Consider the following 23,640-nt stretch of genomic DNA (forward strand, 5'->3'; position numbering starts at 1 on the left):
CTGAATGCGGAGTTTGTCCCGCTGAGTGCACCTTTCTCTGTCTCGATATGCCTTGCTTTCTGTGCCGCTCTGACGTTATGTGCTTACCAACCTGCCACTGGGCGCACGTCCATGCTTGGTGTATGTTGCATTGTCACCCGCCACTCCTTTTGTCTCTCGGGTGTGCGCACGTAGCCTCGCTGGGATATAAATACCCCTACTCTCCTCACCTTTCCGTCAAGACAACGCACCGTTCCTCTTGTCCCTCATAGAATGCCTCGACTACTTTCCTGCAGCCACTCTGCACGATCGCGTACTATCTCGCCGCCGCTCGCCTTGCTTCCTCTGCGCACGTCACCACTCCTCCTAACCGTCCTCCGAACGCCTTGTCAGCTTTCTGGGATGGTGAGCTGCTGCAAAAGCCACTCCAGAACCGAAGCGCACCACAGGTGTACATCGTGCGAGTATCAGAAGGTATTTGTGAACACTCCAACGCCGACGGGACATCCGCTGATACGCGCCGGCTCGATTTCAGCCACTATTCCTGGAAAACAAAGTCAACCAGAAAGGGGAGCAGTCCAGCCTGAAATCCCCGTTGCTGCGTGAAGGAACACACGGGCCATGTATGTCGCAGAGTAGTCGATGCCCAGATATCTCCTGCAGCGGCGACGAAGAGCTAGGACTCAGGACGATCAAAGACGGACAAGGTCATTTGCACCCGACGTGAGTCCTCACCATGCTTTGACCATGCGGCTTGGTTCACGGAGCGCAACAGCCTCGTGGACAACGGTACGCGCGATTTAATACCGAACATCGATGTTGGCGACTGGGCGACCAAAGCTGGTGGATTAAGGACCAGGCGCGAACCGCTGGATGAGTAAATGTGTCACCGCGTTATGCGGTTTTGCGCACATTCACAGGCAGTACGTCAGGCTCCTCCCCGATCGCTCTCCCGCTGCTGACGTACACTTGGTACAGACTGGAGCTCTCCCGCTTGCGCTTCTGAACCAGCGCGGGGAACTCAAATCGTTTCGGCACAGGCGAGCATCATACGTTCGGACGACTACAGTTCTTACGAAGGCGTCACTCGTATACGAGTTCATTGCCTAGTACGAACCCGAGTCATCTCAGTCGCCAGCCACCTCGAAGCAGAGTCGTGGAGAAACAGGAGCATCCGCGCCTTCGTCTTCGAAGACTTCCTCGAAGAAGAGGAAGAAGCCAACTCCACTGCCTGAAGACCCCCCGAAGGCGAGGCGGAGGAACGTCCGCAACACACTCCACCACTCCCGAACCGTTCTGGCCCTTGCCACACCACACCGAAGATGATGACACATAGAGAAGGCATGCATATGTACTACGCACGATATATGCGCACGAAGCTCATCGTGTTCCAGACGTGCGACTTCACGAGGTACACGCCTGTCGCTCGACTGGTACGCTCCGCCCGGGGGAATCCTCTCGCGCAGAGCATACTGGTCGTGCGATTTGACCGCGTTCGTGGACGTGGACCCCATTGTCGAGCGCACGTGCTTGGTGGATGTGTTTGCCTGCGACCACCGCGCCGAATGTGACGTCCGTATAGGCCTAGCTAGCGCTACAATTTACTCATATACCCGAGTGATCATTGCAACACAGGAACGGCCTCAGTGAAGCTAAGTATCGAAAACGCGGTCATACGCGGTATCGCTCCTTCGCTGACATCCGTCGTGTGCCAGCGCAGGCAATAGCTAAGAGTTGGTTCGGATCTGTGCCTCGCGACTCGCATGCCTATCAGAGGAGGAGTCCGCAGAATTTGGGAGTCTTGTCTTGCTTCGGAACATGATCAGCCGGGGACGGCTTCAGGACAGTGGACGTCCCCATGCTCCTCCTCCTCCCCAGAGCATCTATGCATGAGATTTAAACGCCCGATCTGGCAGCCACAGACGCGTGTCCCGATCAGCATGATATTCATCACCGTACTGCCCTCCTCCTCCTCCTCTGCTCTTCCCCATCGTCATCATCATCATCGTTATCATCCGTCCTTCCACCACCTCCATGTCAAGATGCACCTGAGTGCGAGGACGTGTCGTCCACGCTTCCCCATAGAAGTTTCAGAACACGTCCTTGACTTCGTCTGGCCCGATCGCACGACTCTCCTCTCCTGCACGCTCGTCTGCAGAGCATGGCTCCCACGCGCTCGCCTCAATCTGCTCTACGAAGTTCGTATTCGTGACACGGGACAAGACCGGAGCCTCCGCAGTTTCATTTCCCAGTATCCGTCGTACTGCGCGGTTATTCGACGCCTCGTCATCTCCCCCAAGAATTCCGCTGCTCAGTCTCTCCTAAGCTCCTTCCCGCTGGAACTCGCGCACGAACTCGCCCATATCGAGTACATTCGTGTCCTCAACAACCGGCGCCCGTTCACTTACTATGCGCAGTCGCAATCTTTAGCTGCGCTCACACGATGGACTTCCATACGGAAACTGGAGATCAGGGGTTATACGTTCTCAGCTCTGCAAGCGTTCAGCCGTCTTATCATCGCGGTGCCTAGCGTTACAAGTCTCGTTTTTGAGTCCCTGCGGTGGACTGAAGCGGAATGGACTCCACAAGAATATCTCCCCGTCCCTACGTGTTTTCTGCCAGAAAACATTGCCATGTCGGACATCCGATGGTCTGACGCAGTAGTCGACATGCTCATCGATCTCGCCAATCCGAGCTCTCTGCACACCCTGAACCTCCAAGCCGTCACAAAGCAAGAGCTACCATATGTAGACAGGCTGATACGCACCTTCGGTCCTGCTTTGCGTCACCTCGTCTTGGGCTCTGTCCCGACGTCTTGGCCTCCAGGCACCAGTACGTACACATCGCCTCTCTCGGAGTTGCCCGCGGATCTCGCTGAACTATTCGCATCGTAGCTTTATATCCACAACTCGCCGAGAACGTCAATCTACAGACCCTGCATTTGCACTTTCAGGCCCGAGGCGAATGGATAGTCCCGATGCTTTCTCAGCTCGCTCGCCACGTTCCACCGTCTTCGTCATTTAAGAAGGGTTAATTATAGTTCATTCGTGAACCTAATCAGGATTAAAATGAGTTCCTTAAGAACTATGATTAGGTATTCATTCTGTTAATCATGGGCTTAGGGTGGTATGATTACCTCCATTAATCCATGTTGGCATGAAACCATATTATGATCCCAAATGAAGGCACTAGCCCTGACACAAAGGGCTAATTCTCTGCAAATCCCAGTCAATTTACACTGAATCATGGCATAATCCCAGTCATGATCATGCTTAACCAATTCATGACTCTTAATCCTAAGATAATCCCATTATTTGGATATCATAATCATGGCATAACCTCAGTGTTGATCCTGCTGAAATGGGCATAATCATGACATATGTACAATCCTAAACATTCATTATCAAGCCCTAACCTCAGAGCTAATCTATGGCAGGCATCATGAATGTAATCATTAATTCAATGCTAATCCTGGCTGCTGATCCTGATATATGGATGTCAGATTAGTGCTGATTAGCCAGATAATCTGCAGAACAAATCACAGTGATCAGATCAATTAAAAAAATGTTGTGCAGAAGCCAGGACTGAACCAGCGACTTTTTGAAGCATTACATAATCACCTTATTGGGCAAAGAAGCATACACTATAACCACTGCACCATACTGTCTTGTTATGTCTTAGATGTTATTGATCTATGTCATGTTCTTCGATTGCTGGACTTAGACACATTTCTAGTGCCCTCCCATGATGCAGTCTAATCCTGATCAACCTGAGATTAGCAACCAATCAATCCTCACTAACCCATGAGGATTTGCAGAGATTAATCCTGAGGTAATGCTTCTTTGCCACATAAGACTGTGAACAGATCAAGTCCAGATTAGAGGTGGGATTAGATAGTCTTCAATCTGATTAACTTACTGCTAATCTGCAGTGTACAAACAGGATTAGGGTTCCACATTACTGAATCATGATTAAAAGTACCAAGTACAGCACATTGAAATCATCATTGAAACAGCAGATTATATTGGAAATAAATCTTTGCAAATCCTCATGGGTTAGTGAGGATTGATTGGTTGCTAATCTCAGGTTGATCAGGATTAGACTGCATCATGGGAGGGCACTAGAAATGTGTCTAAGTCCAGCAATCGAAGAACATGACATAGATCAATAACATCTAAGACATAACAAGACAGTATGGTGCAGTGGTTATAGTGTATGCTTCTTTGCCCAATAAGGTGATTATGTAATGCTTCAAAAAGTCGCTGGTTCAGTCCTGGCTTCTGCACAACATTTTTTTTAATTGATCTGATCACTGTGATTTGTTCTGCAGATTATCTGGCTAATCAGCACTAATCTGACATCCATATATCAGGATCAGCAGCCAGGATTAGCATTGAATTAATGATTACATTCATGATGCCTGCCATAGATTAGCTCTGAGGTTAGGGCTTGATAATGAATGTTTAGGATTGTACATATGTCATGATTATGCCCATTTCAGCAGGATCAACACTGAGGTTATGCCATGATTATGATATCCAAATAATGGGATTATCTTAGGATTAAGAGTCATGAATTGGTTAAGCATGATCATGACTGGGATTATGCCATGATTCAGTGTAAATTGACTGGGATTTGCAGAGAATTAGCCCTTTGTGTCAGGGCTAGTGCCTTCATTTGGGATCATAATATGGTTTCATGCCAACATGGATTAATGGAGGTAATCATACCACCCTAAGCCCATGATTAACAGAATGAATACCTAATCATAGTTCTTAAGGAACTCATTTTAATCCTGATTAGGTTCACTAATGAACTATAATTAACCCTTCTTAAATGACATCCCTGGTTCCACTCGCCCGGCTAGTGATCTCGCATAGAGGAAACTTGGATCGGGAGGACATACGTCTGCTACGGCTCGACCGCCTAGACGAGCTCGTCGCGCAGGATTGTGTCAACCTCACAGAACTCGTATTTTGCTATAGGCAGGGAATATCCGGTGCAGACGAGTACTGTGACCAGGTGCGACGGCGTCTGCCAAGCGCTGTCTCTCGCGGGATCCTGCGCACAGAACCTAGTGAGTATGGGTGCAGCGTCTCGTTGTGCCTGGTGTCGCCTTGCTGATATGCCGAATGTAGGAGACGCTCCCTGGTGCGAGATATAGTGATTAAGAACAAACTAGTCAATACGATGTTTTCTTATGTTCATCATATGTTCATGGCGTGCTTATGTGTCGTAATGCACATCCAGCGCCATCGGTGACATATCCTCACCCAGTTTCGCACCGGCTCTCCGTGGTCTCGCTGTCCTTGCTATGGCACTCGCACGTCCGACTCAACATTCACCGTTCATATATAACTGCAAATCCAATAGCTGGACATCTGATACGATCCATCACATGGGTTGTCACTCCTGGACAATGGCACGCTGCGCGAATGAGCAGGTAAGTAGTACACGGTCAGCAGTTGCGAGGATACAACGTTCGACTCCTGACTCAGTGACTCCGATGGCGCACCCATCTCACTCTGCCAGAGCTGCAACAGGATATGCCAGTTACTGTAGCACTGTTCTCGCGAGTCCAACCAGACATGCACGAGAAGGATGCACGAGTCTCCCCAATACGGAGTGGCGGTGGCTGAGTGGCAGCGTTGATGACACATCGCCTGTTCGTCATGTTCGTCCCTTCAAGCCTGAATATTCACGCTCATCTAACAAATACATCTTCGCTTCTACCGTGCTTCTTTGCAGCCAGGGGTTCCTATCGTCGTTCTGGACGCTTTCATGGAACACTAGCAGACGACAAGTTAAGTTGTCATACGCCACGCTAGCACTCTAGCAGTGTGGCCTCGCCCCTCGTCATGAATCAGGGTCCGAACCAGTTCCGTGCGCCACATCGCAGAAACAATACCCCTTGGCGTACTGTGTCCCATGTCCCAGATAGGAGACGACGCTTGGATGAACGGCATTGTCCTAACAAAGCACGTCTAGATCACCGGGCAGATGATCGGCCACTGTTGCGTGGCAGGCGCCATCGCCACACGCTTTGGCCACTTCCTTGTTCATCCAAATCTGGTATCTTGAATGTGTATAAATACCCCCCTCTTGTCGTCGTCTCCCAGCAGATGCCTCCCTCTGGGCTTACCACCATCACCACCACCATGCAATCTCCCTTCGGTGCATTCACGCTTTCCCACTTGAATCATGACGTGCAGGCACCGGTCAACGCTGCGAACCAACTGAGGATCTCGCCGTTACCATTCCTCCTAACCATCTCACGCGAGTGCGAGCAAACGCACAAGATACAGAAGCCGTCCGAGAGAAGAATCGCGGCTACTGCGTGGCCTCTCGATTCAGCTCCTCGCTGAGAGGGACAACGTCCACGTCGCAGAGGGAAACGCAGCGGTCGTCCTTACCGCAAAGGGGGATGCCACCGTTCCAGCCGGTGCTTCGGTACTTCACAGGCCAGCGACACTTGGTAGTGAGTGCCCCTGTAAACTGATTTAGTCGAGCGAGTTGCTCACCCGGCTGTCTCAGGCGTCACCGACGGCGGTAACAGGGCCGTCCGCGCTATTCGAAGAGGAGCGCATTGTCATCGAAGGCAAGAGGCTCGTGTCGTGTTCACCACCCCTTCCCCCGCGGTCGAACCGTCCATTGGCTTTGGACATATCCCGCATCGACAAGGCACAGAGTCTCGTGAGCCGCTACTAGGGCCGTCGGTCTTCCTCACAACACGCCGAGTTGGTAGCGAAGTATCGGCTATCCGGACCATTTATGGTAAGCCGACATGTATAATGTGATGTATCATTCCATTGACTCACCATGCCCATCGTCGACGTTCGTATAGGTCGAGGGATTTCCTTAAACCCACGCAGAGCGCGTTGCTCATGCATCCATGCGTGCCAATGAGTATGGCCGTCCAATCTGTAGGGTCTTGGCGGGAGAGTCCTCCCGCGAGACCGTGCGGATTGCATTACCATGTTCAGCTGGGATTGCTCCATCGAAGCGAAGCTCACGTCTTCGATTCGTCGTCGACGTTATATTATTGGTTCACCACATTTACAGTATAAAACTCGCCGCAGCAGTCGGTAGAACGAGACCGTCACTCATCCGCGTCAGGCCGACCCGCCACACTCAGCTCTGGCAGTACACTCTCATATACCATCCGAAGAACGGCAAGAAATAACCAGCCTAGCGCACCCGTTCTAGCTGCACGAGCGACGTCCGGTGCATGGGCTTCACCCCACTCTCGACGAGACGCCTCGACGAGTGCTGTACCGATCGCCCCGGACGCTGCGCCGTAACAAACCAGTGAGAGGAGAATACAGGTCTGTGATAACAAATGGCCTCGCAATCGCATGTGGGCGTTTCCAAGCGGCAAGATCAACCTTCGCCTTGTGGATGTCGATCCATACAACGCGGAGAGATAGATTGCGTAGAGAGGAAAACTCAACACCGCAGCGCCGGCAGCTCCGAATCTCATCGCCTCATGAGCACCAAGTCCGTCGTCCGTGCTGCATGTAGACCTTCCGTCGAGGATGGCGTGACCGACGGACATCCCGACGAAGCCTACGAATGCAGCGCCACCAACGATCCTGACGAGTGTGCATACGGCGCGTAGGAGGCTATGGGCATGGGGCAGGCGCTCGTTTGACGCTGTAGGACGCTCGATGGCAAGTAGAGCAGGGTCGCTGATGGCGGAATCCAAGCTGTTCAAATCGGGGTCGTTGTGGCGAGATAAACGGGTTGCTGGTGAGATCATTGTAGAATCTGCCACCTTGAGAAACCGAGCAGCGTAATCTTGAGAGTCAACGGCGCCATATCCGGTATGTGGGATATCTCGCTCATGGAGCGGGTTTGAAGACTGCGAAGGATATGTGATGTCCTGCGTACGAAGGAGCCTCGGGGCCTCCGGCTGCATACGAGACAAGCCGCCACATGTGGGTGTGTGGACGGAGGGTGGCACGCACGCAGCCGACGTTGAGACGGTCTCGTGTATACGTCCGGGTGCGCCGGCGTCGACAACGTCTTCCTGGTTCCCGTCTTTCAGCTCTTTGAGGGTTCGGTCTGAACTGATTGCGTAGCTGGGCCTCCGAGTCGACGATGCGATGCGTTCAGATGAAGACATGGCCTGGGGGCGGCACATTCAGAGTTGGCTTGAGGCTGCGCAGTGACGGTGCGGTGGGTCTGAGAGCTCTGAAGAGATAGACGAAAGTCGACAGCGCGCAGAATGGTCGTGCGAGGCCATGCGCAGAGCAGAATATTAGGGCATGGGTGAATAGAGTTCGGCGGCCGCCACGATCATATCCTGACGTCCACTCCAGACAACAACACCCTGCGTTATCTGTGATTTTGTCATCAGTTGCGCCGAGTAAAGAAGAACGTACGTGGAGTTCACTGCTGTTGAGGTACAGTATTGGGACAAACCCTGGTACGGCATGAGGAGCTACGTCACTGCATGTACTACATGCCTTGCGCAGCGCGTTGACTAAATGTCAGGTCGAATTAACGGTCAGGGATTCCGTCTGTTTGTCGCGGCGAGTCCAATCGATCCGCAGTCTTACGACGCTCATGGTAGATCCTAGAACACCAGAGTGAGTGCTATTCCAGTACATCTCGACATCCGCGGATGACTGTGTCTCGACTGTTCCTATTACCTTGTTGACTACTTTCTGTGCACACTGCAGCAGCACAGAACAGGCCATGAAGACGTTGATGAGCGTCGATGATAAGTGGTCTCGGTGCGAGACCGTTGTATGATACGTACTTAGCTGATGATCTACACGTGATTATGCCTCGCCTTCTCGACCCAATATCTCAGCCCGCTGCTGTTCCTCCTTTCCTCCTCTTCGCCTTCTGCTCAGGATGTCCTCGCAGCACCCCCCCTCATTGTGTCTATCTATCCACGGTCCGCCCTTCTGCCAAGAACAGCGTGGGGGAGCTCCGAGTACCTCACGGGGTGATCAGTGCACTGAAGTGTGGGCAAAAGCGGGCACCTGGAACGTCTATGAGAGCCTGCAAGCTGCGTAGTTTTCCTCCTCCCGGTACGCGCGCAGCTGTTCCTCGAAGCACTGGCTGGTCGGTAGGCTCATCGCCTCGCAGTGTCGTTTCGCGACGGCTACTACCTCTCGGTATGTACATACCGACACAAGCCCCAATCGTCATCGCGCGCACTATCGGCCGACGCGTCGTTGACTCACCGCCTCGCAAGGCTGTCCTGCGGCGTGGCGGTGCAGAGGGGCGACATTCCCGTTGCGGAAGGCGACCTGCCGTAGAGGGAAATATCACATGATGGGGGATGACTGTGGCGGGGCGGTGCGGGGTAGGCGAGCGCTCAAGTACCTGCGGCTCTGGACGGCGAAGACCGCTCAATCACCGACCACAACCATGCCACACCAGACACACTACGCCGTCGCGAATCCGAGCCCTGTCTTGTCCGAGGAACAAGTGCAGGATGCGTTCCACTCCTACCTCAAGTCCTCCCTCACCCAGGCAAAGGTCGAGGGCCTCCTCCCGGAGAACATTCTGTCCAGCGCGGAGGGGGATCTCATGATCACAGGTGCGTAGCCACACAGTCCATGTCGAGAGTCTCTCTGACCCTCCGCAGGACCTGCACTATGTCTGTACTTTGCCGCACTGCGCTCGACGACCGAGCCACCGTCCGTGCCTCTCCCCCGCCGCTCCAAGTCTTCCACCGCATCCTTCAATCTCTCCGACGAGAACTGCCCACCCACATTCCGTCCCTTCTGGCTCGTCTGGTCCCATGCCGTCCCCGAGATCCAGGCCCTCACCCCCGAGCACCAACACGACCTCGCGCGCATCATCTGCAACCTCCCGCCCATCGCCGTGCCCTCCAACCCTCGCCTCAGCGGGATAGCTGCGGACCTCCGCGCCGTAGCAATCGAGATCAGCATGCGGAGAACCTTCCAGGACCGCTACGCGACTGACCTCCAGGCGGCTCTTGACGCGGGCACGAACGGACACACCAGAATGAAGGCAAGCTTCGTTCCCCCGCCCTCCTACGACGCGCCCCCCGCCGTACCACCCAAGTCCTCTCCATCCCACTCTCCATCCCACTCGCACTCGCATTCCCACACCCACTCGCCATCCCGTCATACGTCCTTCAGCCCCCTCCCGCCCTCGCCAACCAGCCCCAAGCCGACCATCCTCGCGCCCGACGCCCCCGCGATCGAGTTCATCCGCGAGACCCTCTACGCCGCGCTCGCCGACGTCCTCGAACGCACGCCCTCCCTCCGGCGCGCCCTCCGCGCCGACCCGACCCGCGCCTACTTCGCCGCCGTCGCCTTCGCCATCCTCTCCGTCGCCACCTCCTCCGTCACCCACCCGCCGCAGCACAAGTCCCTCGCGGACATCCTCCCCGAGTCCGCCCCCGCAGAGCAGCAGGCGACCATCTACGGCGTCCTCGACAAGACGCTCGCCCTCCGCCAGTGCCCGCCCGACCTCCGCCCGTTCATGGCAGAGCTCTGCGCGATCGGCCAGGCCGCGCGCGAGATGGAGGAGCAGGACTCGCTCGCGACCGTGGAGGCACTGGGGCGCGGCGAGGACCCGCCCCTCCCCCGCATCGAGCGCGCGCGCGATGTCCTCGAGGGCGGCGTCGGCCATGCGTTCAGTGGCGCGGCGGCAGCGGACGTGCCCCGTGCGGCAGACCAGCGGAGGCGGACGACGAGCACGGAGAACAGGGCGGTCGCGTTTGCGAACAGGATCAATGCGCTTGCGCTGGGCATGACGAGGCTGCGGGCGTTCAGGGAGCGGCAGGATATGGTGTTCAAGGTGCTGGCGGGCGTTGGCGGATAGAGTCGGTGCGCTACGCTCCTTGTCTACCCTTGTACGCTATTCTCTCTGTTAGTTGTTTGTTATACTACCTCCTGTGGTAATGGCCTCACGTTGCTTTGCCTTGCTTCTAATTATGACCACAGTCGTATCCCATGTAGTGTATGCCAGACTTCGAATGTAATGTAGATACCATGTAGTACTATTGTCATGAAACCATTCCGTTCTGAGCAAGACAAAGTAGAGGGACTCAAGCGATCTGCGAAGATGATGGGCCATCGGCGCGTCGAGGAGGCCACCACGCGCCGTCACCGACCCTCGCACTTGCTCGCCCTTGGACCACACCCCCATGTCGCAGCCCACAAACCTGAAGCGGAAGCGTCCCACAAAGCCGCGCGACGTCTGGCTGAACGTCTCCGCCGTCGAAGCGAGCGGCCAGCACAAAGGCCTCTCCGCCCGCCAAGCCGCCGCCGCGGTCTACACCGAGCACCTCACCCTCACCGACGAGCAGAAGGCCTCCCTCGACCAGCTCTACGCCCCCGACGGCAAGCCCCCGCAGGACCGCGAGTTCGCGCTGGACAACGCCGCCGCGCAGACCGAGGCCGCCGCGTTCCTCGCCAGCCTCCGCCTCGACATCGTCCCCGAGTCCCATGGCCAGCTGGGCAGCCCCTGGAGCGTGAAGTGGGCCAGTCGGGACGGGCGCAGGCCTACGAAGTCGCAGAAGCAGACAAAGAGGGTCTTGTTCCAGTGGTGCGTCGCACAAACACTCGGTGCAGACCCGTCCTGACGCAGTCCCGGTATCCCCTCAGCGACTGCGGCTACGATCGCAAGGTCGTCGGTGTCAGGCGGCGACACACCACCTCCGAGACCTTTGACTTCACGGGCTGCCTCGCCCATGCCGAGGTCACCTATGCTACCGTGAGCGGTGCCGTCCTTCGCGTCCGTGGCATCTTCGAGCACAACGACGCATGCAAAACGATACAGGCATCTGTGGTCCACCAGCATGACTGGCGGCCATCGACTCCGCTGGCGACATCGTCGACAACCTCTTTCTTCAGGCTTTCCCAGCCACTCCCGCAGGACGCTCCCTCGCCTGCCTACGAACACAGTGGGCAGGCTGCTTCTGCCGCCCCCAATCCAGCTATATCCACCGCCAGCCTCGATAACAGCTGTGATATCCTCGGTGATGAGACCTGTGTAATATGCGGCACGGACATTGTCGAAACGTGGTGTGTCATCTCGCCGTCCGAGCGGAAGACGGTGCGTACCCGGCCAGCACCTTGATCGCTCCTTCTCATTGACTGTAGTGGGATGATCTACGGGAACGTGGCAATGTACCAGCCAACTCCACATCCGCAGCCCACGAACGTCGGAACACCATAACGCTCTGCCCGAACCACCACAAGCGACTCGCCACCTACCAAGCATTCATCCGCTTTTGCCCCGAGGTGCGTCACCCCCGTTCATCACTTCATCGGTCAACCCACTCATGCCTGCTAGCTGAACAAATACGTGTTCGTGAACCACAGCGGCGCCCCGGCCGAGGCACCCTTCCACGGCAAGGCCGTCGCACTCGAGAGCCACCACGCTAACGCGCCCTTTCCCTCCCTCTTCCTCGTCCATGAGTACCGCGTCCGGGGATTCTTCCCCTTTCGTGAGCCCGCGCTCGACGTCGCTCTGCCAGTACCCTGGCAGGATTGGCTCCTCGCTCGCGGCGTCATCGACGCGAAAGGGGACATCAGACGCGAGCGCCCTGCGGGGACGAATATGCCCACGCAGAGTGGGGCTTCGACACCGCTGCCTGCGTGCTCTTGGCTTGATCTAGCCCCCGGGTGTTCGCCTCCGGGCCTCTATACCATTGCACCTCCGACGTCGGATGTTGCAGCGCGCATCGTGGCTGCTACGCACAATCTGCCGACCTGGACCGCGTGCGAACTCGAGGGACGGGACTCGGAAGGGCTTGCAACGAGGTTTACAGGACACCAACAGACTATCACGAACGATGAGGCGCAGTGCCCGACGCCCGACAGTGTACTGTGAGCGCATACGTCTCTCCATTGGTGGGTGCGATAGGCCGATACCCGGAACAGCGAGTGACTGACCCGCTAATATGAGCAGTGAACTGGCATACCGGTGTGGAATGTCAGGCAACGCTCCGTTGGCCGCGCCTCGAGTTGTCGGCCTCCGTACGTCGTCTGCTCGCGTGCATGCCCTACCTTCGTCCACCACTCTCATACTCCGGGGAGTTACCGGAGCATGTACGCCGCCGTGGTGTGACGGGTGGTGTGCTGACACCCGTGTCTCTGCTCCTTAGCATAAGCAGCCCTTCAGTATCTCGGCATATCGACGGACGTATGTCAACATGGGAGCGCAGATGGTAGCTACCATCAAGTAGAGTGGTTGGACAGCATCGCCCGAGACGGAAGAAGGTTGCGCCGTGAAGAGCATGTTGCAGGCACGTACTGGTCCCAAGAGTGGAAGCTAGCGAAGCAATACATGTATGTACGTGTACTCACCGCAATCCCGACGTCCTGTGCCGCATTGCAGCCAGGCGTGCTCCATCTATTCTGCTCTGCTCCATCGGCCTGCGGATGGTGGGAAAGACCGAACGCGTGAGTGTGATAACGCTCAGTGTACACCAGGCAGAACACTTGCTACATCGCTGACGTGAAAGATGGGCCGGACCACGGAGTGATCCTGCCTCTGGGATCCGTACGGTTGTTCATCTCCTCATGAAGCCACGTACACTGCCATTCGGCCACTGCTGGACAAGAAACATACGTCTGTTCCACACGTATATGTGTCTTCTTACGGGATCACTGGCATGAGGTGCCGTGGATGACATCCCGCCTAAGCCGGTGAACTTGAAGAGTAAGGCGAGTTTGAGCATTGCTGTGAGGCGCCGCGACGTGCCTCTCTCCAGCTGAGACCAGCTCTCGAGTCTGGAGTCGACGTGCCCCATCGCACCAGTGTGGTGCGCGTCAAAGCTTCAGAGTAAAAACTGCACATCGACTCTCAACGTTCAACACTGTCGACGTTCAGTGGTTGGTCAAAACCGGGATGGCGCTTTTGGTAAGTCATATTCTACTACTTGTCATAATCACGCACTTGCATGACCGAGATGGCAGATCACGACTCGGAGCCTCAGAGTATACATGCTCCTACATACAATACATTCCTTCCGCTCGCTCGTAGATACCACTCAACCACCAACAGGCGGCGCATTGATGCCCGGAATAGTGACACGATGCAGGCCCCCGCTGTTCGGGACCTCGTCGTGGATTATGACGCCACACATGATCTTGTGCTCCTTCCAATCCCTGCAAATAACCGAATCATCGTCACCTCTCACATGCACACAAAACAGAGCGCGTAGTGCGCAATGCACAACCCGCCACGCACTTCTTCTGGCAGTCCTGCCCGCAATACTGTGCCTGCCCGCACTTGCTGCACCTTGCCGTCGCGCGCTCGTCGCACACGCGCCGCGCACACACACCGCCGGACTTGACGCGCTTCTCGAGCGCATGCCACATCTGCCAGCAGCTCTCGTCGAAGAAGTTCGAGCCGACCGCCGGGAGGCCCTTCGCGTCCCGCCGGACCTGCCCGGTACGCACGAACTCGCTCGGCGTGCGCAGGCTGCGCGTGCGCGGGTCTATGTATGCGTGGATGAGCAGTGCGTGGAAGGTGCGGGGACGCGGGAGTTGGCCCTTGAAGAGCGGGGAGGTAGAGGGGTCTTTGGAGAGGAGGCTGTCGAGGCAGAAGATGATGCGCGTGAGTTGTTCTGTGCAGTGATGAGTTGGATGCCTCAGTAAAGCACGCCCGGTGTGGCGGAGTGAGCAGACGTACGGGTGACACCCTCCGTAGCGACGACACGGGGGACGGTGGCATCGAGCGCATTGAAGAAGTCTGCCCGGATACACAGCTCCACAAACACCTTCAGCTGGTCGGGCGACTGGAAGAAGCAGCTATGCATCCAGTTAGCAGTCAACCCGATTACGTTCGCCGCCGCTCTCTTCGCCCGCGCGCCCGCCGCTTTGTCGCCCGGCTCAATCTTGCGCTCCGCCGCCCTCCGCATGAAGATGAACATGTTCGTCCAGAGCGAGGCCGACTGCCGGAGATCGTTCGCGAACTCGGGGCCCTGGTCGTTGACGAGCTGGAGGAGCGTGATGATAAAGTCCATAATCATCCGCGCGTCCTCCTCCTTTTTCATTGTCTGCGTGAGGTGGACCCCGCACCGGTCGAAGATCTTCCGCGGCGGCGTCGAGCCGCCCATCATCCGCGACAGCCATGTCTTCGGGAGGGGATGCAGTTTGCGATGCTTGATGAGGTCCTTGTCCACTATTGGCGTCGTGAGGCAGGTAATGCACTCCAAGAGATACAGAGTGTCGCGTTCCTCGGTGGCGTGGATGAAGTAACGCGTCAACAGAGGCAGAGTCATGTCGAAATCGGCGTCGATCATGCTGGAAACGCGTCAAACCAACGAATGTGCGCGACGATACCGAACTCACCTCATTACAGATGGGTCAGCATGTGTGAGTCGCGCGACGATCTTGGCGACGACGGCCCTTTCGATGGCATGAGAAGACTCCGGCCGAAGCGCGTTCTGCGGAGAGTCCCAGAGCTGCAAAGGAGTGAGGAACGCATGTCACTATGAGCTGGCTCGGTCACTCTACGTGTTTCATCATCTCTGGCCATCGCTGCTTGAGCGTGCGCAGGAACTTGCGCTCGGACTCGTTGGGCGTCTTGGAGACGGAACAGACGGCGTGGCAGATGGCATCGAGTGCCACAAAGTGGCCCGAGCGCACCTAGAGAAAGAGTTGGCTGTGTTGGTCACGTCGGCCAAGATCGTGTGGTTGGAGGACGGACCTGCCTCATTGCTTCCCGCTGCCTTTCCTCTGACATACCCGGGAGAGGCGGTACATAGACCCTCGCTTGCAAGACGCCGTCGCAAAGCTTTTCTGCGACACCAACATCCAGCAGCCGGTGCCATTCTGCAGTCCCCTCCCTGGCTAGTTTCCCTGTCGCTTCGTAACACGGGTATACATCCTGGCGCAGCCGATGATCTACATGGACGGAGAGGAGGATCCGTGTGGCTCACCTGCGCCGAGTCTCCCCATCTGTTTGTCGTCTTCGTCTCAAAGCCCACGTCGAGCGTCTCGCAGACGCGCTCGGGGTCGGTGCGCGCAATGTCGTCCCATTTGGCTGCCTGCTCCGGGGTGTGGGTCAGGAAGTAGAACTGCTCCGACATGGCTAGACTCGAGCTCGCAAGACAGAGGGCGACGGGAAGGAGGAGACATTGAAGCGAGCAGCACAGTGCGCAGGCGGCACGAGGCGGAGGACGTAAATGGAAGGCCTTCTGTGGCCTCACGTAACCTCTCCGAGGGAACATCGATCGCCGTCGACCACATATACAGATGCAGGTACGTACTTCATCATATTAGACAACTAATCCAATATACCGTACACTCCGTACAGCGCGTCCATCCTCGCCACACACGCGATCAGCGCCCTGCCACTGTGGCCCGAGCTTGTGGCTGAGCGACGAGCTTCACGTTGCTGACTCCGGCTTGCAATCTCTGCAGACCTGCGGGAACTCCTTCCAGGCCACCCGGTAGTACCTCGACGCGATTCGGCTGCACGTCGTCAGCAAGGTAAGCAGGCATCGAACGGTGCAGTGCTCGTCGAAACACGGACCTGGATCTCCCCGTTCTCCAGTAAGTCACTCAGCGCCGCGTACAAACTAACACCCATCGCGCGGCTAGGCGCATAGTGGATCCTCCCATCCACGGTGACGACGCGCCTGTCCGCGCTCTTCCTCTTCTCCTCGATGATGTCTTGCAGCACCAGGACGAGAGATCCACCCGGTGCGAGCAGGTCGTACGCGAGGTTCTGTGTCTCCGATATCGACACTGCGTCGAAGATCGTCTCGATTGCTTCGCTGGTGATGTTGCCGATCTGTGCACGCAACGTTTCCGGCGCGAGGTGGCGGTCCAGCACGTGTGTCGCGCCGAGGGCGAGGAGAGACGGGGCGTTGTAAAGCGACGCGGTGGTGATGATGGGCGAGAACCCGGAGAGCTTGGCCAGTTGGATGACTAGTGAGTTCTCTCCTGTGAGCGTGTTTCGCGTATATCTGGAGGTGGGCAGTCTCTCACCATAATGCCCGACTGAGGACGATCCGCCGAGGGCGACGAAGGGCTTGCCCGAGTAGCGGCCCCGACCTGTAGGCTCCCATGGGGGGAGTAGCCCCGCACTTGTATGTGGGTTGTATGCGTTGTACAAGCCTAGCGAGGCTGTTGCTAGGCCAAGAGGCATCGTAGCAGCCTCCTCGAAAGCCATCCAATCCGGTATCTGCGACACAGCCAGCTTAGCTCAGGTGCGCTCGACATACGCCTAAGGCACGACTGCACCTGCGCAGTGAGCTCATCATACCCAAGCGAGTACTGCTGGAACCCCGAATGCTCATTGACACCCAGAACGCCCTGCGTTATCCTGCCTTCCGCTTCAGCCAACCACAACCCATGCCAGGCTATCCATACGCACACTCGATCCCCGGGCCCGAACGCCGTGACGTTCAAGCCCACCTGCTCGACGACCCCAGCGATATCGCTCCCCAGCACGGCGGGATACGTCTTCACGACCATGCCGTACGCCTGGATCTTCCAGTCGATCGGGTTCAATGCCACCGCCTCGACGCGGATAAGCACCTCGTTTGGGCCGGGCACGGGCACCGCGACCGTGCCGACGCTGAACGACCCCTGTCGGCTGTTCAGCAGCAGCGCGCTCTGCTGCTGCAGGAAGGAGAAGATGACGGGCCACTGGATCCGCATGGCGGATAGTGCTGGGACCTGCGCACAGGTCAGGCGCGGCGACGGGGCGACGGCGACGGCTTTATACGCGTTCCGCCCGCCTAAGAAGCCGGCGAAGCGTGCAACTGTGCTTCAGCATGCCCAGAAGACCGTCGCGGTATGGAAGAGCCATGCACTTTCGGAGGAAGCGAGCGTCCCGAGATAAGCAGTCCGCATCGCAAGGGCAGGCTCTTCGCACCGCTCGTTGCACTACGGTACCTGCCGTGCTTGGCAGACGAGGTCATGCCACAGATACACTGAGGACACTGAATAGTCGGGCTTGGGACGTATTGAATTGCGAAGACGTTGGGGTTGCTCGAGTTGACCAACTCCACGAACGTCGCAGGTCGCGTAGACGCCCGAGCGGTCAGACGATAGGATTCTCAGCGGATTGTGCCTGCGGGCGCACCGGTTCGGACAAGTGGATGTACACGGAGAGTATCTTCGGTTATTGACGATGAGGCCTGAATGACAGCACCTTGACGGAGATTTATCATGGACAACTGCGGAACGAGGTCCTGTGGTGAGCATAGGAAGGAAGGCAGCTACCGATAGTGGTACGCACCGGCGTTCGCGCATAACGAATGCAACTCGAGAGAGCATCGCTATCTCTGAAGAATCAGGGACATGGTGGACAGGGGACCGTATACGGTTGTGTTATCCCGTGGCTCGTATCCACGCTCGGTGGTCTAGGTAGCGATAAGCTGAACGACACATACGAGGTTGCCCGGAAGATGCGCATATACAGACGCATACATCCAGTTCCTATTCGCGTTGAAGCAAGCGGTAGTAGACAGGTCGAAAAGACGAGGAAGACTCAATATGTCCTTCAAGAGATCATCCACCGCGCCTACAGGCATATCCCCGTGCGGCACACGTCCCACAGATGTCAACACCGCTGACCAACCTGCCGTGTTCCTGAAGATGGCCCTGTGAGGATGTCGAGGACGCAGGGGATCGTCGAGGACATCAAGTCCTGCGGCCGCGGCACACTGGCAAGCTGAAGGATCTCACCGGACCTCGGGTTCCTCAAGACGCCTGTGACAATGTCGCCGAGTCTACAAGTGTACGTCCAAGGTGGGTGTAGACGGTGAGCATGCCGGTCGTCCGCAGGAGGTCCAAGAGCTTTAGCGCCCACCGCTCACTCGCTCAGTCAACTTGCGACGACGCGCGGTGGTGTATAACTCTTTGTAGAATGCTTGCGTGCACGGTTCGAGTTCTGATGCCAGTAATGCAAGTGCGTATAACAATACAGAATGTCAGCTCTACACCCCCAGCACGCGCTTCCCCCACTGCCACACCGTAAAGCTCACCGCCGTCATCGGCACAATCTTCAAATAGCCAATGCTCAGCCCGACGTAGAACCCCTTCCACCCGCGCGTCGCCCACACGTTCCGCACCGTCTCGCTCCAGTGCATCCACCGCTCCGGGTGCGTCAGCCCCCCGACCTGCATCCGCCGCCGCACGACCTCAAACGGGTACGACACCGTCTGCGACACCGCCCCCGCCACCGCGCCGAACGTCAGGTCCGCGAGCGGGCTCGGCCGCCGCCGCGCGGACGGGCTCGTCGGGTCGGGCGGGGGCGCGAAGTAGGCCTGGAGGAAGCCCCAGGTGAGGAAGGACGTCCCTGCGTAGGGCACGATCCCCACGAGCGTGACGGAGAACCCGCGGTAGAACTTGACGACCGGCACACGGGTGAAGATGTTGTTCGCGGAGCCGGACGCGGAGTGCGGCGGGGCGCTCGCGCCTTCGTGGTAGATCTGGGACATGGCGGCGAGGAAGGACGGGCGGTGCGGGGGGGAGGACTGTGGAGGGTGGAAGGTGTGCGGGACTTGGACAGACTGTGCGCGGGTGCTGAACGCCATCCGGACGCGGATGAGCTCGAGGGGGTAGGTGAAGAATACAGAGACCATGCCTGGCGAGGGCGGGCGAGTTGTTCATAGGACGTGGTGTCGCGTGAGGATGTCAGTACGCACCAGAGATCGCGCCTGCTGCGAAGCGCCGTGCATTCGTCTGTGATTCTCGCGTCGGCATCAGGATCTGCGTGCCGCAGTCAGCAGACGCGTTCGGTGCAGAGAGCGGAGACGACGGACATGCTCGACCTGGTCATAGGCGATGAACTTGATGGCCGCGTACGGGAATATGCGGAGTAGGGTCGCAGAGTGTCCCTGCAGCAGCCCGCGGGCGCCGTTGTCCTGGTAGATCTGCGACGCGGCGCGGAATGCGCCGCTCCAGGTTCCTGGCATACCGCGTCCACAGATGTCTAAACGGCACACGACGAGGCACGCACCAGCATACTTCTGAAACTCGGGGCTGGATGCTTGGAAGAGGATCTTTACTCGGTCGAGCGGCGCGACTACCGTTTTCGCCTACGCAGCAGTCAGCAGGACACGGATGAAGCAAACCGAGAACCACGCACGATGCAGCCAGCGGTCCCGCCTGCAATGCCAGAGCGGATGATATAGTGGAAGCTCTGCTTGTCGTCCTTGGGGCGTGGTGTGTGGGGCGGGCGTGGACCAGCAGAACTCATCCGAGCCCCGAGCTAGTTCATGCGACGTGGGTGTCGCGTTCTCGTGGAGGTGATGTAGCGTAGATAGAGCGGCGGTACGCAGCGAGGAGGAGGAGGAGACCCCACGGGGCTGAGCCTGGCTGAGCTGAGCGACGGCTGTCGGATCTCCCGATCGGGCAGGTCGCGTGCACGTGCACCCATCACGTAACCGCGTCGCCTGGCGCGCTTCGATCGTCTTCGCGTTCGTCCACCAGCTGCTCACTCTCCGTCCGCTGCAGCAGAGATGGCCTCGAAACCGAAAGCCGCGGAAGCAAAGGTGCCTGTCCTCAAGGGCCAAGAAGGTACTCTCCGCCTGGCCGCACACGCGCCCGTCCTCACCGTCTGCACCCACAGCCGAGGACAAGGTGCTCGAGTACATCAAACGCGTGAGCACGCCCGCTTCCTGCCCGCCGACGCGCATATACCCAGGTCGCTGCGCAGATGAACCGTCCCTTCGGAGCGGTCGACGTTGCCGCGAACTTGAAGGGCGCCGTCCCAAAGACCGCGACGCAGAAGATCCTCGTCGCCCTCGCGGACAAGGGCGAGCTCGTGCAGAAGACATACGGTGAGTGAATGCGCGGTGTACGCGTCCGGAGCGGCGTGGACGTTGACTTTACGCATATATGCGCGCATGTATCCCTCGAAATGCATAGGGAAGACCACCTTCTTTGTCGCAAACCAGGACAAACTCGGGGACGTATCCTCGGAGAAGCTCGCGGACCAAGAAAAGGAATACAAGAGCATCGAGGAAGAGAACAAGGCTCTCGCCGCCGACGTCCGTGCACTCTCAACAGGCACGTCGATCACTCGCTTCGTCTCATTACACGACCTAACCTCATGCAGAGCTCGCAAAGCTGCGAGCCGCCCCTACCGACGCAGCGCTGGCTGTCTCCCTGGAGGGGGCCATTTCCGCGGTAAGCCTTCGAGGCATCGTACTCCCACCGTCATGCTTCGAGCATGTGGCTGCGACACTGACCCCGGCGACGGCGCTGACGATCGACGCTGCAGACCGAGAAGGCTAGACAGCGGCTCGCGCCGCTGCAGGCGGGCACGCCGCTGGTGTCTGCGGCCGAGCTGGGGGAGCTGGACGCCGAGTGGACGCGGTGGCGGGGCGAGTGGGTGCGGCGGAAGAAGATCTTCACAACGTGAGTGTACGTACGCTGCCGCGGCGTCCCTTATCGTCGTTGGGACGGCGCGCTCGGTTCCGGGCATCAGAAGCGGCCATTAACGCGTCCTATTTTTGGCTCAGCTTCTGGCAGCTCGCGACGGACCCCCTCCCGCCACAGGACGCGAACGACCTCGCAGACGACCTCGGCGTCGACCTCGACACCCCAGAGCATGCCGCGCTCGAGCGGGGGCCCGTCTGCGCGAGCACGGGTGGCGCCGGCGTGTTGGGCAAGCGGCGGCGGTAACGGCGCGCCACTCGTCCATGTGGGTCCCTGTGCCTCGGTGTCTGGTCGGATTTGGTGCGGTCCTCGTCGTGTTGTGTTGCGTGCGCGCTGTCTGTTTTCGTGAACTCTGTGTGCAGTATGTGTGTATGAGAGCGTATACCATGTGGAATGCTAGTGTGAATGCGGTGGCATCGCGACCGCGTAGGCGGGCAAATGGTGTTGCCAAGCCCGTGAGCCCAGAAGGGGCGCTCAGCCAATGGCGGGGCGGCCAAGCGCATCCGACAGGCGGTGATGCGGAGTGCGAAAAGATCACATGGCGGGTATATCAGGGCGGGCAGCGACGACGGCCCTCATCCTTCTCGTCCCTCTCCCTCTCGGGCTCCGTTGCTTTCCCTCCCATACCTATATCCCACCCATAAGTCAGGAAATGTCTTCCACCGTCGCTCTTTCTGCCCTCCTCGCCGCCGCCGCGGCCCTCTCTGGTGCTAACGCCCAGTCTTCCTCCACCTCCGTCGCGCCCCTCGCCGCGCAGACCTACGCCTACGCCGACCTCGTCAGTCCCTCTGTCCGTCCTCTCGTCCGCGTGCTGACCCGTCTGTAGCCCTACCAAGTCGAGCCGTACGGCGGCGAGCGTGGCAACCAAGTCGGCTACAACAAGTGCAACTCCACCACCGAGAACCAGGACTCCCTGTGCCAGACGCTCATTGCGAACGCTATTGATGGTCCGTGGCCACGTAGTTCTGCTGTGCCGCGCGCTCACCGTGCCTCTAGATTTCTGCCTGTGGTCCTCCCCGAAGGAGAACGAAACGATCGGTGACACCGAGGCGTACGAGGTTGCTTGGTGTTCCAAGAAGGGCCATGGCGCTCGTGCCATGCCCGACGGCACCCTCCAGGGTGTGTCCGTCATCAGGACCCCCGACTACGTCATGTACGCCGGTTTCCTCGACCAGGTCCAGGTCAACCTCGCTGCCGATGACTACGGAGGAGAGCTTGACCCCCACGGTGCCGACCTGGTGCGTGCATCCAACGTGTCCTCGCTAGTGCGTCACTAATACCCTGCGCAGATGGGTAACCCCATGGGCGGCATGGTCTACTCGAACCAGTACCCCAAGGGCAACACCGACAACAACACGCTCACCCAGGTCGTCGAGTGGAAGCAGTTCATCGGCGGCAACCAGTTCTGCCTCATGATCTGCGACCCCTCCAAGACCGACGCCAACAACGTCGGCCTGTGCGAGAACCGCTACGACGAGGTCGGCATCTCCTACAACTGCCCCAACAGCGCCCAGAAGGGCAAGTACGAGGTCTGCGACGGCGACTCCATGAGCCCCATCGGCCAGTACGTCTCCAACGGCGTCACGACCACCTGGACCCAGCCGTGGTCCGGTTCCTGGACGGTCCCTTACACGGCCACCGTCCCGTCGTCGTCCAACTGCCGCACGTTCGCGTCGACTGACCTCTACACCGCCGGCGTCAAGCCCACCGTGTCTGCGTCGGGCTCCGCTGCGGGTGCGACCGCCACTGGCACCGGCTCGAAGGGCAGCAAGGCCGGCTCGTCTGCTGGCGCGTCCGCGACTGGCTCGGGCAGCGACGCGTCGGGCGCGAGCCACGTCGTCGTGTCCGGCTTCGCGACCGTGCTTGGCCTCGCTGCGGCCCTTGCGTTCCTTGCATGAACATGCCTCTGATGTAGCTTGTTACGAACCATGACCGCGTCACTAGTACTGTACGGGGATGGGCGTCGCTATACCTACTCACTACCACTACCAACTATGTTGAAGTCTTGTCTGCACCGGCTGTTTGGACCCCGGGGTCGGGAGTACGGTACACCTTGCCTGCACACATCCGTAATGTTTCTGGACAGTAGAAATGGACTACTCTTTTCCGCCTGCAGTGCTGTCGCGAGCTGCATACCCTGCATAATCATACCACCTTTGTCTCCATCATGAGTTGCCGAGAGATGAGTGCGGGAACAGCCACTGCTGGCGCACGCGACGGGCGTCGGCGGCACCGCACCCGTCGCTGGCCAGAAAAGGCAAGTGTTAATTGTAGGCTGTTACAGCCACCCGCGCAGGTCGAGGGCAACACGGGC

The 23,640-nt window shown here is 58.0% G+C and overlaps 10 protein-coding genes across 10 annotated transcripts; 7 read left to right on the forward strand and 3 right to left on the reverse strand.

Moving 5' to 3' along the window:
* Nucleotides 1–114: 114 nt before the first annotated feature.
* On the forward strand, nt 115–1,011 carry C8Q71DRAFT_376565 (uncharacterized protein). The gene is made up of 4 exons (XM_047918157.1): nt 115–453; nt 515–702; nt 755–902; nt 958–1,011. Exons 1-3 carry the CDS (start codon nt 253–255, stop codon nt 858–860), a joined length of 495 nt encoding a protein of 164 aa, XP_047773685.1. The 5' UTR covers nt 115–252; the 3' UTR covers nt 861–902; nt 958–1,011.
* A 957-nt stretch (nt 1,012–1,968) lies between these two features.
* C8Q71DRAFT_842910 (uncharacterized protein) lies at nt 1,969–3,013 on the forward strand (the record flags this gene model as incomplete). Its single annotated transcript, XM_047926559.1, has 2 exons — nt 1,969–2,811; nt 2,874–3,013. The coding sequence occupies exons 1-2, from the start codon at nt 2,022–2,024 to the stop codon at nt 3,011–3,013; spliced, it is 930 nt and encodes a 309-aa protein (XP_047773686.1). The 5' UTR covers nt 1,969–2,021.
* A 5,715-nt stretch (nt 3,014–8,728) lies between these two features.
* C8Q71DRAFT_787094 (uncharacterized protein) lies at nt 8,729–9,286 on the forward strand. Its single transcript, XM_047925157.1, has one exon. It carries the CDS (start codon nt 8,768–8,770, stop codon nt 9,266–9,268), a length of 501 nt encoding a protein of 166 aa, XP_047773687.1. The 5' UTR covers nt 8,729–8,767; the 3' UTR covers nt 9,269–9,286.
* Nucleotides 9,287–11,004, forward strand: C8Q71DRAFT_911422 (uncharacterized protein). Its single transcript, XM_047929132.1, has 2 exons — nt 9,287–9,535; nt 9,584–11,004. Exons 1-2 carry the CDS (start codon nt 9,364–9,366, stop codon nt 10,789–10,791), a joined length of 1,380 nt encoding a protein of 459 aa, XP_047773688.1. The 5' UTR covers nt 9,287–9,363; the 3' UTR covers nt 10,792–11,004.
* A 112-nt stretch (nt 11,005–11,116) lies between these two features.
* On the forward strand, nt 11,117–12,807 carry C8Q71DRAFT_862657 (uncharacterized protein; the record flags this gene model as incomplete). Its single annotated transcript, XM_047928055.1, has 4 exons — nt 11,117–11,517; nt 11,577–12,027; nt 12,075–12,215; nt 12,268–12,807. The coding sequence occupies 4 exons, from the start codon at nt 11,117–11,119 to the stop codon at nt 12,805–12,807; spliced, it is 1,533 nt and encodes a 510-aa protein (XP_047773689.1).
* Nucleotides 12,808–13,969: 1,162 nt separating this feature from the next.
* Nucleotides 13,970–16,015, reverse strand: C8Q71DRAFT_862658 (uncharacterized protein; the record flags this gene model as incomplete). The annotated part of the gene is made up of 7 exons (XM_047928056.1): nt 13,970–14,087; nt 14,170–14,548; nt 14,614–15,227; nt 15,276–15,388; nt 15,441–15,572; nt 15,634–15,813; nt 15,866–16,015. The coding sequence occupies 7 exons, from the start codon at nt 16,013–16,015 to the stop codon at nt 13,970–13,972; spliced, it is 1,686 nt and encodes a 561-aa protein (XP_047773690.1).
* On the reverse strand, nt 15,902–17,864 carry C8Q71DRAFT_376711 (chaperonin 10-like protein). The gene is made up of 5 exons (XM_047918159.1): nt 17,308–17,864; nt 17,175–17,256; nt 16,920–17,115; nt 16,462–16,859; nt 15,902–16,400 (listed from the first exon to the last, which is right to left on the reverse strand). The coding sequence occupies exons 1-5, from the start codon at nt 17,592–17,594 to the stop codon at nt 16,269–16,271; spliced, it is 1,095 nt and encodes a 364-aa protein (XP_047773691.1). The 5' UTR covers nt 17,595–17,864; the 3' UTR covers nt 15,902–16,268.
* Nucleotides 17,865–18,771: 907 nt separating this feature from the next.
* C8Q71DRAFT_376642 (mitochondrial carrier) lies at nt 18,772–20,359 on the reverse strand. Its single transcript, XM_047918158.1, has 5 exons — nt 20,032–20,359; nt 19,903–19,981; nt 19,706–19,851; nt 19,589–19,652; nt 18,772–19,527 (listed from the first exon to the last, which is right to left on the reverse strand). The coding sequence occupies exons 1-5, from the start codon at nt 20,140–20,142 to the stop codon at nt 18,878–18,880; spliced, it is 1,050 nt and encodes a 349-aa protein (XP_047773692.1). The 5' UTR covers nt 20,143–20,359; the 3' UTR covers nt 18,772–18,877.
* Nucleotides 20,360–20,362: 3 nt separating this feature from the next.
* On the forward strand, nt 20,363–21,732 carry C8Q71DRAFT_787107 (TBPIP-domain-containing protein). The gene is made up of 7 exons (XM_047925158.1): nt 20,363–20,462; nt 20,515–20,546; nt 20,602–20,725; nt 20,814–20,954; nt 21,004–21,074; nt 21,169–21,305; nt 21,410–21,732. The coding sequence occupies exons 1-7, from the start codon at nt 20,405–20,407 to the stop codon at nt 21,570–21,572; spliced, it is 726 nt and encodes a 241-aa protein (XP_047773693.1). The 5' UTR covers nt 20,363–20,404; the 3' UTR covers nt 21,573–21,732.
* A 56-nt stretch (nt 21,733–21,788) lies between these two features.
* On the forward strand, nt 21,789–23,494 carry C8Q71DRAFT_787118 (uncharacterized protein). Its single transcript, XM_047925159.1, has 4 exons — nt 21,789–22,104; nt 22,153–22,273; nt 22,323–22,564; nt 22,616–23,494. Exons 1-4 carry the CDS (start codon nt 21,865–21,867, stop codon nt 23,222–23,224), a joined length of 1,212 nt encoding a protein of 403 aa, XP_047773694.1. The 5' UTR covers nt 21,789–21,864; the 3' UTR covers nt 23,225–23,494.
* The last annotated feature ends 146 nt before the right edge of the window (nt 23,495–23,640 follow it).

The sequence above is a fragment of the Rhodofomes roseus genome, assembly GCF_022264815.1.
Source record: "Rhodofomes roseus strain CIRM-BRFM 1785 chromosome Unknown C8Q71scaffold_32, whole genome shotgun sequence".
NCBI lineage: Eukaryota > Fungi > Basidiomycota > Agaricomycetes > Polyporales > Fomitopsidaceae > Rhodofomes > Rhodofomes roseus.

Bases quoted from the DNA above. Each gene is read 5' to 3' on its own strand.
- C8Q71DRAFT_911422 (XM_047929132.1), top strand. From the start codon at position 9,364: ATGCCACACCAGACACACTACGCCGTCGCGAATCCGAGCCCTGTCTTG. The intron at 9,536-9,583 runs GTGCGTAGCCAC...GACCCTCCGCAG, and splicing joins GGGGGATCTCATGATCACAG to GACCTGCACTATGTCTGTAC.
- C8Q71DRAFT_787107 (XM_047925158.1), top strand. From the start codon at position 20,405: ATGGCCTCGAAACCGAAAGCCGCGGAAGCAAAGGTGCCTGTCCTCAAG. The intron at 20,726-20,813 runs GTGAGTGAATGC...CGAAATGCATAG, and splicing joins GCTCGTGCAGAAGACATACG to GGAAGACCACCTTCTTTGTC. The intron at 20,955-21,003 runs GCACGTCGATCA...AACCTCATGCAG, and splicing joins CGTCCGTGCACTCTCAACAG to AGCTCGCAAAGCTGCGAGCC.
- C8Q71DRAFT_376565 (XM_047918157.1), top strand. From the start codon at position 253: ATGCCTCGACTACTTTCCTGCAGCCACTCTGCACGATCGCGTACTATC. The intron at 454-514 runs GTATTTGTGAAC...GCTCGATTTCAG, and splicing joins CATCGTGCGAGTATCAGAAG to CCACTATTCCTGGAAAACAA. The intron at 703-754 runs GTGAGTCCTCAC...GGAGCGCAACAG, and splicing joins CAAGGTCATTTGCACCCGAC to CCTCGTGGACAACGGTACGC.
- C8Q71DRAFT_787094 (XM_047925157.1), top strand. From the start codon at position 8,768: ATGCCTCGCCTTCTCGACCCAATATCTCAGCCCGCTGCTGTTCCTCCT.
- C8Q71DRAFT_787118 (XM_047925159.1), top strand. From the start codon at position 21,865: ATGGCGGGTATATCAGGGCGGGCAGCGACGACGGCCCTCATCCTTCTC. The intron at 22,274-22,322 runs GTCCGTGGCCAC...CCGTGCCTCTAG, and splicing joins CATTGCGAACGCTATTGATG to ATTTCTGCCTGTGGTCCTCC. The intron at 22,565-22,615 runs GTGCGTGCATCC...TACCCTGCGCAG, and splicing joins ACCCCCACGGTGCCGACCTG to ATGGGTAACCCCATGGGCGG.
- C8Q71DRAFT_376711 (XM_047918159.1), bottom strand. From the start codon at position 17,594: ATGCGGATCCAGTGGCCCGTCATCTTCTCCTTCCTGCAGCAGCAGAGC. The intron at 17,257-17,307 runs GTGCGTATGGAT...AGCGGAAGGCAG, and splicing joins TTCGGGCCCGGGGATCGAGT to GATAACGCAGGGCGTTCTGG. The intron at 16,860-16,919 runs GTGAGAGACTGC...AGAACTCACTAG, and splicing joins GTCCTCAGTCGGGCATTATG to TCATCCAACTGGCCAAGCTC.
- C8Q71DRAFT_376642 (XM_047918158.1), bottom strand. From the start codon at position 20,142: ATGAGTTCTGCTGGTCCACGCCCGCCCCACACACCACGCCCCAAGGAC. The intron at 19,852-19,902 runs GTGCGTGCCTCG...GCGGTATGCCAG, and splicing joins CGAGTTTCAGAAGTATGCTG to GAACCTGGAGCGGCGCATTC. The intron at 19,653-19,705 runs GTCCGTCGTCTC...TGCGGCACGCAG, and splicing joins CCTATGACCAGGTCGAGCAT to ATCCTGATGCCGACGCGAGA.